We start from the raw sequence: 15,167 nt of genomic DNA, 5'->3' as shown, positions 1-15,167 counted from the left end.
CAGTAACATAAAGGGAGCCTCTCTTTCCTATTCTTTGCTATTATTTTTTGTTTTTCCAAATTCACTAGATGCATTTATTATTTTATTGTAAAAATGTGTATATATTTTTTAAAAGAATATGTGGAGTAGCCTTTGAACCTAGTCACTGAGGGCAGCTGAAATTAATCTGTGTAACAGCTATTGGATCACTTGTAAATTTTCTTCAGACAAAAAATATGAAATTATGAAAAGTAGTTGATATATGACTACTTAGTCCTTTTTTTTTGCCAGTGCATGGACCACTTTTGAATCTGGAACTGATCCTAATTCTGACTCTTAAGAGCACTAAGACATGCTAATTCTTAGTATTGGCCCTTGGTTGAAGAAGATAGAAGGATGGTGCTTTTACCAGCTCTCAGCACTTTTCTGGAGCTAGTCTCACTACTTCATAGAGTTTAAATTTCAAAAGAACCAGGAAGGAACATTTCCTCTCTATCACAGGTCCTTTGCCTGGCGAGTTAAAGGATAAAGGGAGTACAGAAGAAAGAAATAGTGCCATTTCATTTTTGTTCCACCTTGGGAAAGCATAGGGGGGAAGAAATTTATATGTGGGATTCTGTGACACCTATGGCTTTTGTCCTGCTGCAGCTGCTTTTTGTAGCCCTGCTGCTGTCTGTAATTCTGTTCCTCACTGCAAAGCTGATGGGATATCAAACGCTTTTCAAAGGTCTTCCAGCCCTAACGTTTTTTGTTTTTTTGGTTTTTTTGCGGTACGCGGGCCTCTCACTGTTGTGGCCTCTCCCATTGCGGAGCACAGGCTCCGGACGCGCAGGCTCAGCGGCCATGGCTCACAGGCCCAGTCGCTCCGCGGCATGTGGGATCTTCCCGGACCGGGGCACAAACCCGTGTCCCCTGCATCGGGCAGGCGGACTCTCAACCACTGTGCCACCAGGGAAGCCCCAGCCCTAAAGTTTTATATTTTGGAGTGACTGGCTCTAATACATACTTCGTGTATGAGGATGAGTGATATATTCTGAAAATAAAGTTTAATTTCATTTTCTATTAATAAATCATGTCTGTAAAATAACCTGAAAGTGCTATTTTTTCCCTTCTCAATTTAAATGGTCTGATAATACAATTATAATACAAGTTTCATAAGTTTACTTTGCTGTGCCCCTTTATGTTGTTTTCATTTCCCAGTAATTTAGATTTTATTTTTGAACACTTGCTCTTTTAGGTGTTGCACCCAATCTTCCTACAATACCCTCAGCCTCAGATTTCAACACTGTCTTGTCTAGTGACCAGAATACTTTGGATGGGACACATTCTCAGCATAGCACTAGTCAGGATGATGTTGTAGGTGTAGAAGAAGCCAACCAAGGGTTTCCTGCTGTGCAGCTTGCTGATGCTCAGGTGAGCCAGTCTGTTTTTCCCTAATTATAGTGACCTCTCATTGAGCAGTACTTAGCAGCTGGAACCATCAAGTATGTGCACCGTGGAATTCTAGTGAAAATCTTTTTCCTTGCCTGTCTGCCTAAAGCCTTCATGAAAAAAGGAGGAGCCTTTAAAAAGTACATGGGTTAATTATAAATACAAATTAAGCATCTATAGATACTCATTAAACTGAAGAGTGGCATATAGTTAGTTGTCTCATATAGCATTTTTGTTATTTGGAGATAGAGATGGGCAAAATAACATGACTAGAAAGTTAAATTTCATCATTTCCTATAGTCTTTAGTGCTATGTGAAGACTTGAGTGAGCAGTGGGGAGGCATTGAAGATTTTAGAGCAGAGGAGTAAAGTGCCTGGAACTGTACATGTAGAAGTGTTATATAAGTAGCAATGTGTTAAATGGATTGAAGTAGAGAAACTAGAGGTGAGAAAATGAGTTAATGAAATAGTTCACAAAAGTGGTAATGAAGCTGTTAGCTTAGATGGTTATGGCTTTGATAGGTAAAGGAGAAATACTGTGGAGATCTTATTTAATTGACTAAATGTAGGGAGTAGAGAACAAAATCCTTTGAAATGTACTTTCTAGTTTGAGTGACCAGAAGGCGGGTGGGAGAGTGAGATATGGATATTAAGAGGTGTTATTTTTTCAGGATGAAAGAGACTCGAGCATATTTTTTACTTAGTAGGAATTAGGAAGGTCCCGATCAAAAAAAAAAAAAAAATAGGAAAGGAGGGTAAACTGATAGAGAAAGATTCAGGGAGGGATGAGAAGTGTTGGAATTTAGAGTCATTTATAGAGAGAGATACTTTTTGCCATAAAAAGTACTTTTCCCCTGAGAATGTTTGGGAAGGCAATAAGGACAGTTCATAACTGTACAGGTAAGTTTGCAAATTGATAGCCTCAACTTTCTCTCACAATAGGAGGTGATTTATGTTAAGAAATGTGTCAGGCACTTTTAAACTTTCTTGAGATTTACTTCTCTAATACATTGGAGTAGTTTTTAGGGATTCTTTCACTTTTTATTAAAAGAGAGAGAAAAGAAATATTTTTTATGTCTATTTTGGCCTGTATATACATTCACTGTATTTATTAGCATCCAATACACATTTTTAGAGACAACTATACTATTTTACATGTAAGACTCTAAAATCTACCAGAGACATTAATATTAAGTAATACAATAAAAAACTGTGTAAGGTGATTTAGGTATATGGAAAGGTTGGAGTGAATGTGAAAGAGAGCCTACCAGACCCCCAGAAGGATTGCCTAATAGTGCTGAGGGTCTAGTTATTTAGAACCTCTTGTGTCCTTAGTAGCCCAGCTATAGGAATAGAAGAGGATTGATCCAAAGCAGATGTAGCAAGAAAAATGAGGTGATGAAATGTAATATACCGTCTTGGAAGTTGCTGAAAAGGAGTTTAAGGCAAGATTATGGGGGGGAAAGGAAGTCACATAACTTTGGAACTAAAGTATTGGTTGAGTTATCTGCATGGCCAAAGAAGCCATTCAGGATGATAAACTGGGATGGAAAAGAAAAGAACCAAAATACCAGGTGGGTTTGTAGGATTAACTAAGGGGCATAAGTAGATAACAAAGATTAGGAAAGGTGGAGGATGGTTTGAACCTTAAAGAGGGAAGAGTGTTTCCATTAGGATGAAAGAGCAAATCTAAGAAAGAGTAAACCCAAAAAAGCGTATGCCAAGCAGATATACAAGGGAGAGAAAAATACTCCCTAAGTTTCCAGTGAGGGGTGAATTGTTTGAATTCTCTCATTCTAGGCCTTCATGCTTTCACAAGGGTAGCTTGTGTTCCCAAAAGCACAAACAAATGAGATGATGTAGAGACAAGTGAAAGTGCAGACTTGAGTTTCATTGCATAAATGGCATTTCTCCATTTTGATAGATTTTTTAAGCTTCAGGAAAAGATCACTAAGTGAGAATGTGTGGTGAAAGAGTTAGAAGGGGGTCAAGGAAAGCACCGGATAGATAGCATCTATATTTAGGATGTGGAAGGAGGAAAAGGAACCATGCAGCTGAGGAGTAGTCAGAAAGATTACAGTGATCTACTATTGCACACATATAGTTGCTTCTATTTGGGTTACCTCTTAGTAACTATGAAGTTCAGTTAACTAGAGATTTAACCAGAGTGATGTATTAATATTTCCATAGCATATATGATACTTAAAATGTAAAGGAAGTTCTTTGTCAGAAAATGTTATTTTGTAACCAAGTGATACCACTTAAAAATAGACCAGATATTAAAAATATAACATATGAAATGTTTTTATATTAACACAGGAAATTGATAGACTCTTTTGTGAAGCTTTTATAGCATATTGTTATGGAAACACAGTAGATATTCACGCCTTTTTTAAAAGTAAGAAGTAGAATGATTTAAACTAATTCACAATTTTATTTACCTTGTACTTTCACTTAAGTAGGATCAAGGCATCTTTGTCCTTATGATTAATTTGAAGATGAGTGGCACATAGTAGGTGCTCAAAAATACTGTTAAGTAAAATTAGAGCTATATTTATTATACAAGGCCTTTTTTTACCCCTTCACACTACAGTTAATAATATGTACTGAGGTAGAGTGTAAGAAAAAAGCCACAGTAAATGATGAATTGTTAAGTTGAGGTAATATAAATGTGTTATGTCTTTTAGGTTGTTTTCAAACCTCTTCTGAGTCATACAGGGATCCAGTCACAGGATGCAGTGCCTCTCTGCTACCGAATGTACTTTGGAGAACACCTCTCATTTTCAGGAACTCTGGACTGCCTTAGAGCAGATATTGTGGATTCAGACACAGCCAAAGAGAGAAAAGGCAAAAGAGCAAGAAGGTGTCTTACATTATGATTGTTTTTATGTAAAATTTTGTACAAAAGTTATAATACCTGTTTTTTTAACTTTGCTTTCTTCAAGTGCTGATGCGGTAGTAATTTTAATAGCCTAATGAGAAGATAACTTCCATTTAACAGAAACAGTAGCCACATTTCCTTAAAAACCTGTTGATTTTATCAGTAGGTTATGAGGCCTATTTTTAGGCATATTTTTGTAAGATGTTAGTACATGTATGAGGGTCAGCCAAAGCACTTATGTTGATAAATACACTTTATTTACTGTTGCAGTAGTTTGATTTTTATGATCTTATGGATTGTAATTTTATATATTACTCTTAGAACTTACTCCTAACCTCCTTTCTGAGTTGACTTGTAGCAGGTAGTATTTTCTATTAGGAACAGAGTAGAAGTCATGCTGAGAGTATGGACTTGCTTTTCACAATAGTGTGCTACCATTAACAATGACCATGAAAGCTGAAACACTGCAGAAGTGACCTTAATGAATATAAAGATTAATGGGGAAAATTACCTTTGTTTTGTGACCTGGAAAAATGTTTGTCAAAATATTAAAAAGTCTCTTACTGTTTATTATAAATTATAGGAAAATGAAAAATTTAGTAAAACTAATATTTTGTACATACAATTTAAAACCTTAGAAACATTGAGAATTAAGTTGTTTTATTTCTTTCTTAAAAACTCATCAAAGGGTAGTTTGTATAGTCCTTACCTTCTTATCATCATGTAACTTACAACAAAGAATGAGCATCTTTTCTGTGCCTTAGCAAATGTCATACGCCATTCTCAGCAGTTTTCAACATTTTACCTTTGCACTTTCAGTGTCATGAAATACCTTCACTAGTTCTTTTTACTAGAAAGGTTTTTGCCCCCATCACTTTCTCTGGGATACTTTCATCCTTTTTGTCATGACCACTACCGCTTTATGCTAGTAAGTTGGCCTTCTCTGAGTTCCTCTAGCTGCATATCTAGAGTTTCTAGAGCAGTGGAAGTGTCAACGTTTTCATACTCAGTTGTTTTCTTCTATAACTCCATTTACTTTTTTAAACTTTATTTTTTATTGAGGTAACATTGATTTATAACATTATATAAGTTTCACATGTACAACATTACATTTCTACTTCTGTATACACTACAGCATGCTCGCTGCCAAACGTTTGGTTTCCTTTTGTTACCATGCATTTGATCTCCTTTACCCATTTTGCTCTCCCCTCCCTTACCTGAGCCCCTTCCTCTCTGGTAACCACTACTCTGTTCTCTGTATCTCGGTGTTTGTTTTTGTTTGGTTTGGTTTATTTATTTTATTATTTGTTTTTTGTATTCCACATGTAAGTGAAATCATATGGTACGTCTCTGACTTATTTCACTTAGCATAATGCCCTCAAGTTCCATCCATGTTGCTGCAGACAGCAAGATTTCATCTTTTTTTATGCTGAGTAGTATTCTGTGTCCATTCATCCATTGATGGGCATTTAGGTTGTTTTCATATCTTGGCTATTGTAAATAATGCCATGATGAATATAGGGGTGAATATATCTTTTAGAATTAGTGTTTTTGTATTATTTGGATAAATACCCAGAAGTAGGAAAGCTGGATCATAAGGTAGTTCTAATCTTAGTTTTTGGAGGAATTTCTGTACTGTATTCAATAGTGGTACACCAGTTTATATTCCCACCAACATTGTATGAAGATTCCCTTTCTCCACATCCTTGCCCACACTTGTTATTTCTTACTTTTTGATGATAGCTATTCTAACAGACATGAGGTGATATCTCATCATGGTTTTGATTTGTATTTCTCTAATAATTAGTGATGTTGAAAATCTTTTCATACACCTGTTGGCCATCTATATGTCTTCTTTGGAAAAATATCTATTTAGATACTCTGCCCATTTTTAATCATTTTTTAAATTGAGTTGTATGAGCTCTTTATGTATTTTTTGGATATTAACCCCTTATCAGGTATATCATTTGCAAGTATCTTCTCCCATTCAATAGGTTGTCTTTTCCTTTTGTTGATGGCTTCCTTTCCTGTGCAGAAGCTTTTCATTTAGATGTAGTTCCAATTGTTTATTTTTACTTTTGTTTCCCTTGCCTGAGGAGGCATATCAGAAAAATCTTGCAAAGACCAATATCAGAAAGCATAGTGCTTAAGTTTTCTTTCAGGAGTTTTCGGATTTCAGGTCTTACATTCAAATCTTTAAGCCATTTTGAGTGATTTTTGTGTATGGTGTGAGACAGTGGTCTAGTTTCTTTCTTTCTTTCTTTCTTTCTTTTTTGCATATGACTGCCCAGTTTTTCCAACACCATTTATTGAAGAGATTATCCTTCTTCATTGTTTGTTTTTTGCTCCTTTGTCATAAGTTAATTGTGCATATATGTGTGGGTTTATTTCTGGGCTTTCAGTTCTGTTTCATTGATCTGTGTATGTTTTTCTGCCAATACCAGGCTGTTTTGATTAATTTAACTTTGTAATATAGTTCAGAATCAGGGAGCATGATACCTCCAGCTTTGTTTTTTTTTCCTCAGGATTGCTTTATCTATTCAGGGTCTTTTGTGGTTCCATATACATTTTTTGTTCTCTTTCTGTGAAAACTGTCCTTGTGATTTTGATAAGGATTGTGTTGAATCTGTAGATTGCTTTAGGTGATATGGGCATTTTAACAATGTTAATTCTTCTAGTCCATTAGCACAGAATATCTTGCTATTTATTTGTGTCTTCAGTTTCTTTCAACAATGTCTTATGGTTTTTGGTATACAGGTCTTTTACCTCCTTGGTTAAATGTATCCCTAGGTATTTTATTATTTTGGTTTTGATTGTAAGTGGGATTGTTTTCTTAATTTCTCTTTCCGCTAGCTCATTGTAAGCATATAGAAACAACAGATTTTTGTATGTTGATTTTAAACCCTGCAACTTACCATTTACTTTTTATTGAATTTCATCACTACAATCTTATTTTGCTTCATTTTCATCTTTGCTGTCCAGTTCCCTTTTCTACTTAACCATTTTTGTAAAATGTCATGTGGGTTTATCACAAGGAGGCAATATAACTACATGCTTTACTGTCTGTGCATGAAATGAAAAACAAATGTGCACTGAGCAATCGCTGACAGACTTTGACAGAAGTAATGTGGTTGGTCAGTGATCATGATGTATGTCTATTATTTATGTAGTGATTTGTGGACTGAAGAGCTAGCAGCAAGTTTATACTTTATGCAGTAAATTTTAGTTAAAATTTGAACCATGCTGTTGGGGTCTGGTGTTATTTAACTATAAACCATGGTAATTGCATCCATTCACATTGGAATCATCAAATCCAGACACCAAAACATTAATATCTGCTTACATTCCTGGATTAGAGTTTAAAGTCCTGAGTTAAATTTGTATTTCTATTTGCAGTAGCCTACTTTCATGTAAATATATACATACATATAAATATATATTAATATGTAAAAATATATGTGTATATATAAAAGTGGTAGGTATACACACATATAGTATACATATCATCAGATATAATTAGGTTATGCATAATTATATATAATATGATTATATATATTAGATTATATTTATGGCCTACTTATTGGCCTGCTAAATGCCATATAATACTGCTACAGACCAGACCTTCATCTGACCACACTTCCCTTTTCATGTTCCCAAATTCTTTGAGTGACTTTGAACTTACTGTCTTTAGTCTAGCTGAACCTAACATTCCTTTTAATTTTTCTACTATCACACCACCTCTGAGTGCTCTACATTCTTATTACTAGACCATGGTTAGCTTTTATTTCTCAGATCTCCTGTAACTCCACCTTAGATCTTATTTATTAGGAAACTTTTGTCACAGTACACTTTTCCTGGTCATTAATATTAGTCTTGTCTGGGCTTTTTTTGTAGCACATTGTTCATTCTACTAATTATTGTACCTTACTATTGGGTTATAGTTTCTTATATAAACATGTATAACTTTCCTAGACCATAAAGCCAGAACAGTTATTAAATCACTTAGCATAAGTCCTGGCATGTAGTATGTCCTCATAAATATTGGTTTCCTTATATCTTTGCTGTCTCCAGTCAAGATAGTTGAACATGTTAGGGGCTTAATAAATATTTAATTTTAACTTTACCCGTGTGGCTGCTTTTGCCTTAAATGACTGCTTCATTATGTAGCTAGATTTCTTCCCCCTTTTACTTAAATCTTCTCTGTTTAAGACTTTTTTGCCTCGCTTACATGTTTTCAGTTCTTGTTTTTGTAGTTTTGGATTATTTTAATCTCTTTTGAGGCTTCTATATCTTCTAATTCTCAAAATCTGATTTTTCCTTATCTGACTGCACACTTAGCATCGATTATAGGGTTACTCTAAGCTTGTACATTTTCTTGAATTATACCACAGAGTGGAATTTTTCTTATTAAATAAGAAATACTAGTATTCATTAAGGAATTATTAGTCTCTAATTATAAATTCTTTAAGTCAAATTGAAAATATCAAAGAATCTTGGAGGGTTTTTTTTTTCCCAATAGAGAAAAATCCTATGTTTAATTTAACCTGTATAACTACACATTCATTCATATTTTACATGGAAGAAGAGGGGAAAAATATCTTTTTAAAATTTTGGTGCTTGAGGTTTATTGTTATTAGTAGTTGATTTATGAATATTTTGAGATATTTTGACTTTTTAATACTAAAATTGTCTATAATATTTCTACCTGAAAATTTTTAGATATGCAGGGGATTTGCCAAAATAACTTTTATAGAGGTTTTAAGTCTTTTGTGTGCATTTCTCATTTTTGTTTCAGTTGCTTTTCTTAGCACTTTCAACTTGGCAAACTATTCCAGCAGAGTTTCATTTCAAATAGCAAATCAAAATATATAAAATGTGATGAAATTAAATATATAAACCATATATTTAACAGAAGAGTAGAGGATGGTTAAGGAAGATGTTCTAGTTGACCTACTATTGACTTTAAATTGTAAGACCATTGGGGTGTGCCATCAGATGGCAAGAAAAATTATTTTATCACTTCACTGAGATCATTAATTAAGTCTGATTTTGACTAGTCATAGAGTAAGATCAAGAAGGAAGACTTAAGGCCCAGTTTCCAACTTATGAAAAAGTTGGAAAAACTTATTCTATTTGATCTCTTCCTTAAAATTATTTAAATGGCTTATTCTTCACCTTGGAGATTATTTTGCTAACAAGTTAATAAAGATTGTGTGGTTCTGGGAAAAAAGAAATAAAACCTTGTCATTTTATTTTTTCATTTTTTCCCACATTTTTAGGCAAGGCCATGTGAATCTTCCTCCACTTGAGTTCAAACCAGCATTGATGTTGGAAACCTTTAGCATCAGCGCTGTTGTAATGGAAAAGTCTGTGTGCACCCCTCAGAACTCTACCAGTGCTCTTTCTTTTCATGATCTCAGCAAGCGTTATTACAATACCTTTCACTGCAACTTTACTATTTCCTGTCAGTCAATAAGCCAACATGTAGATATGGCTTTAGTTCGTCTTATTCATCAATTTAGTACGATGATAGATGACATCAAAGCGACTCAGACTGACATTAAACTTAGCAGATATACAGCTGGATCAGCTTCTCCAACACCTACCTTCAAAACCAGAAAACATAGGGATTTTCGCTCATCTGACTTCAGCCGCAGTTCTAGAGGAAGTCTTAATGGTGGCAATAGGGTAAACAATGCAAAGAACAAACGGACCAACAATGAGAACAACAAAAAGGAGTCTCGAAACAAAAATTCTTTAGGAAGATCTGAAAGAAGAACTTCAAAAGTGTCTAGGAAAGGTTCAAAAGACGTGGTGGATCATATGACTCTCCATATGGATGACTCTGACTCAATTACAGTGTCAGAACAGAGTGAGCCTTCAGCTGAGTGCTGGCAGAATATGTATAAATTGCTTAACTTCTATTCACTTATCTCCGATCCAACAGGAATACTGGAAAAATCTTCAGAAACATTTGGACCAGCAGGTAATGGCTATTCTTATATTTAAAAAATGTTCTGTTTAGAATAGCAATAATACTAAAAAAGACAAGTTTATTCATCATGTTTTCTTAATGTTATAATTGGATAATTGAAATGCAAAGAAATTGGCAGTCACCCAAGGAGAGAAAATAGTGATGGTGATCAGATATTCTGCTACCCCTTTTTCCCATCCTTCCTAACCTTACACAGTATGCTCCTAAAGAATTCACACAGACCGGCTTTCAAACACCTGACTGTACTATTTATTTTCAAATATGACCATGGGAAAATGTTGAAAAATTTAAGAAATCATTTTGGTGGGGAAGAGGACAAAGAGAGCCAGTTTGGAATGTGCAGGAAAGAAAGGGCAGTTGATATCCTTCCATTTTGCAGTTTTCACGTCTAAACCTGTATATTTCTGTTCACTTAAAGGAGTCCGGAGCCCTACAGAGCCAACGTGTAAAGTTGTGTTTGAGAATGAACAAGACAGGAACAGTTTGACTAGGACGCAGAGGAAGCGCAGTGTGGCAACTGCTGAGCCCCAGCACGTCACTCTAATAGTATTTGGGGTTGGCATGGTGAGCCGCACGCACCTGGAGGCCGACATTGGTGGGCTAACCATGGAGTCAGAGCTGAAGAGGATCCACGGCAGTTTCACACTGAAGGAAAAAATGAAAGGCAGGTGACATTCTAACTCTGGGGTGCGTTTTTTCTGAAGAAAGCCAGTGCCATGTCTTACAAATTCCTACTTGGCAATTTTTCTTCAGAGAATGGAACTTCCCGTTTATATGGATCAAGAGTGCTCGTGTATATAGTTTCTTTTTCTTATTCTTAACATTTTAAAAATTCTTGCAAGTATTCTGCGCCAAGTTTTACTTCTGAGATTTAAAATGACCTTAGGCTATTTAATGTCATTAGGCTCTTTAGTGCATGAAGAGCATGTTAAACTACATATTCAGCATCATTCCAGTTTTGACGTATAATACATATGTATATGTGAATGCATAGAAATAAAAATCTTCAAGGAAATTTTTTAAAAAGTCGTTTGGAAATAGTTTAAATTTCATTGTACCTTTAAAGTTATCTTTTGTCATTGAACGTATTATGAATAAAATGACATTTTAATATGAAGTGCAACTCTATTTCCAGAATTCATACTTTTTTTTTTCACTTTTTAAGATGTTTTACATCAAAAGATGACTGAGACATGTGCCACTGCTCATATTGGTGGGGTCAATATTGTGCTGCTTGAAGGGATTACACCAAATATACAGTAAGTGTGGGGTTTTTTTTTTTACTATTCTCTTAAACTTGTTTGTTATAGTTTTACAGGAAACTTAAAATTCATTGGATGAATCCCGTACCTACTAAGTTTTGAGATTTATATTACTTAATGTTGCCAGACACTGTGATTCTGTCACTAAGAACATCACAAATGAAATGTTCTCAGAAAACTTACTTATTTCTTTTCTAAAATTGGCCTACTGCTACCCCTCCACCCTAAAAAACTGACTCCCGGGACATGTTAAGATTGTGTGACAGGAAAAATGATTACAGTGCAAATTTCAGTTAAACATATGAGATGCAAAAGCTCACATAATTCACATAGTTAAGTATTTAAAACAAAATTGTAGTCAGAGAATATAGACTGTCTCTTGATTTTATTCTAACTAATCGTTACCCATATTCATGTTGGGTTTCCAAACTTTATCTTGCCATTTTTTCATTTAAAGAATTTAACAATAAAGCCTATGAGACCCTTCTAATAGTATAGGTAAGCTTTCTGAAGTGAGTATACCATTCCATATTGCTTTTCTTTTGACTCTTTGCTCTCACCTTTTCTTTATATGTTCTATTTGTGGATCTGTCCAAAATTGTTCTGATAATGATTACCTTTATACATGATACTTAGATCACTATTTGGTTGTCAATACATTTAACCGTTGACTTTGCTCATACACTTGGGAGTATAAAACTTCATTCCTAACTTCCTTTCAGTGGAGCACTTTTATGCAATAACTACAAAATGTATTCCGATAATTTAGATCAGATTTTGAGGATTTGCTCATTCTTAATATTATAACTAGTTAATGTCCTACTATTGTCCGTTAAAGCATCTATCATGCTAAATACTGACTAAATAGAGGATTTGGTTCAATGCTATAAATATTAAATATTAGTTGTAATTTGACTCATTACAGGTCTATTCATAACATTTCAAACATGGGTAATGTGATGACTGTCTTGGGGAACATAAAATGGATGGATGAAATGGATGTCTAAGTCTTGCTGAGGCAGTTTGGACCTGTATATCTAGAACCAAAGAGTATATTTCATTATAGCTGCCTAAATGGTCCAGATCACATTTCCTAAGCAGTCTTTCTAAAGACCAGGAAATTCCAGTAGTTGTGAGACAAGATCTTTTCTGATCATTCAGTATGGGAGGACAGGGGTATTATTACATAATAATTACAATCTAAAGGAGTTATCTATCATGGACCAGGAGGCTCCTATACATTATTTTATTTAATCCTCACCACAGTCCTGTTAACTGGGGTGTTTTATCCCCACTTTACAGAACAATAAATCGAGATTCAGAAATATCAAAGTGTTTTCCTAAAATGCTTAAAGTCATACAGTCAGTAAGAAGAGATACCTGAACCTCTGCACCTTCTACCTCACTATGATGCTACTGCATGAAGTCACCATAGACCTTGGGTTTCATGATTCCTTTGTTGAGTCTAAATTTAAAGTATCATGGTCACTTTGACCTATTCAAAAGTACAACAGGGCTTCCCTGGTGGCGCAGTGGTTGAGAGTCCGCATGCCGATGAAGGGGACACGGGTTCGTGCCCCGGTCTGGGAGGATCCCACATGCCGCGGAGCGGCTGGGCCCATGAGCCATGGCTGCTGAGCCTGCGTATCCGGAGCCTGTGCCCCGCAGCGGGAGAGGCCACAACAGTGAGAGGCCCACGTACCGCAAAAAAAAAAAAAGTACAACAAACTTCTTTAGATGTCTCGTTGGTTTTATTTACTCTATCCTCTTGAACCAAACATATTTATAAAATTGATTTTTTTTAAAAAGTATTAGTTGATAATTCTTGCCTTTAAAAACAATCTCAAGCCAAGATCCCTTAACTTTTTCATTAAAAAAATAAAAGTTATTAATTACTCACTGCCAAACTCTAGTAGTGTTAACACTTTCTGGATTTATTCTTTGGCTTTTCACTTCCAGTTTCAATGAAAAGGAAATGGAATTTTTAAAAAATAGTTGAAAAGTTTCTTGAAAATTTTAAAAATGGGAAATAAAAGCTTTCCAAATGATTGCTTGTATTGTCACTAATTTATGCATGAATGTTTATTTGCTTCCTTTTTGTTTTCCTGCTTTCTCTTGAATCTTCATCTGTAGACTGGAGGATTTTCCTACATCTCCTACAAGCACAGCCAAACAAGAGTTTCTGTATGTCATTATTATTCTTTTTCATGGACTTTGTGATTAACATAGTATTGAATAGTTTTAAAGATAAAGTATTTAGATTATCTGCATGGCTGTGAAAGTATGTAGTTATTATTTTGTAGCTTTAATATAGATCCTTTTATAGATTAAAGTTTACTGATTTTCAAGGAAAATACACAGGTAAGGACTACCTTTTTGATAATTCATACCTTGTTTTATTGTTGAAAGATTGTAACACTGTAGTTATGTGTTGCTTTGTGCTTTTTTAAGACCTGTTACAAACCCTTGTTAACGTTTGATGTGATAATAGAAGCTAAAAATTTTAACTTTGCAAATGAGTTTTCACAGATTTTCAAAACTAATTATTAAAACACTAATATATGAAAATATCTACATTGCTCAACCTTATAATAATTCTGTCTTTAAGATGGAGAGAGTTCACTGCTCTATTGTCAGCTTTTATGTATGGCTTTTACTGTGTATCCTTTTGTATTTTGACGGGCTTGATTTGGCCTGTGTATATCTGATATTTTGTGGTAGTGATATATTTAAATACTTGTCACATGAGTCTTACCACCATGACAATTTAGTATGTTACTTAGGACTGATATTTTCTTTCAACCTTTTCTATAAAATTTCAGTACGCTGAATAAATAGATGAATCTGCATATTTTGTTCCAGGCTGGTAAGATTATCAATACCTGGTGAGATTTGTTTCATTGTGTATTGATAATAGGCCATAGTCAAAACATCATCAATCAGGGCTTCCCTGGTGGTGCAGTGGTTGAGAGTCCGCCTGCCGATGCAGGGGACACGGGTTCGTGCCCCGGTCCGGGAAGATCCCACATGCCGCGGAGTGGCCGGGCCTGCGAGCCATGGCCGCTGAGCCTGCACGTCCAGAGCCTGTGCTCCGCAACGGGAGAGGCCACAACAGTGAGAGGCCCGCATACCGCAAAAAAAATAAAAAACAAACAAACAAAAAAAATCATCAATCAGCAACCCTTTGTTGGGATTATCTGTGATCTATGTCACTTCATCAGCCAACTAGAAGTACTAAAAAAGAATAAATGCACTAATATTAAATTAGAAAATTGATTGTTTTTGGAAGCCACTCTTCCATATTAATATCATCATTAATAATAACAGGTATAAAAATAGCTAATTCCACTTTAGTAGTTATAGTAGCTAGAGAAGATTTATTGTTTCTTTTTTATCACTGAGTTCTCTGGATGTATAATAAAAAAAAAATCAGTACTCTATGACTTTAGAGAGGATGCTGTTTAATGGCTGAAGATCACATCTTTATCCACTCAACTAATTCGGTTATTAGGTTGCATATTATGGCCTGCACACTGTGTTAGGTTTCAGAGATGGAACAGTAAGCAAGTGAGAGGTAGTTCCTGTCATAATATCACTTATAGGACCACTCCCTCCTTTT

General features: G+C 35.0%; 1 protein-coding gene across 1 annotated transcript in view; it reads left to right on the top strand.

Annotated features, from left to right (window-relative positions):
* BLTP1 (bridge-like lipid transfer protein family member 1) overlaps window positions 1–15,167 on the top strand; it is a 201,312-nt gene that overhangs the window by 114,896 nt on the left and 71,249 nt on the right. The window contains exons 43-48 of the mRNA XM_007464834.1: window positions 1,217–1,392; window positions 4,098–4,273; window positions 9,571–10,277; window positions 10,705–10,950; window positions 11,452–11,545; window positions 13,682–13,732. Coding sequence (XP_007464896.1) covers window positions 1,217–1,392; window positions 4,098–4,273; window positions 9,571–10,277; window positions 10,705–10,950; window positions 11,452–11,545; window positions 13,682–13,732 — 1,450 coding nt within the window. The remainder of the gene's footprint in view (window positions 1–1,216; window positions 1,393–4,097; window positions 4,274–9,570; window positions 10,278–10,704; window positions 10,951–11,451; window positions 11,546–13,681; window positions 13,733–15,167) is intronic.

The sequence above is a fragment of the Lipotes vexillifer genome, unplaced genomic scaffold (genome assembly GCF_000442215.2).
Source record: "Lipotes vexillifer unplaced genomic scaffold, Lipotes_vexillifer_v1.1 scaffold231, whole genome shotgun sequence".
NCBI lineage: Eukaryota > Metazoa > Chordata > Mammalia > Artiodactyla > Lipotidae > Lipotes > Lipotes vexillifer.
This window is presented reverse-complemented; position numbering and strand designations above follow the sequence as displayed.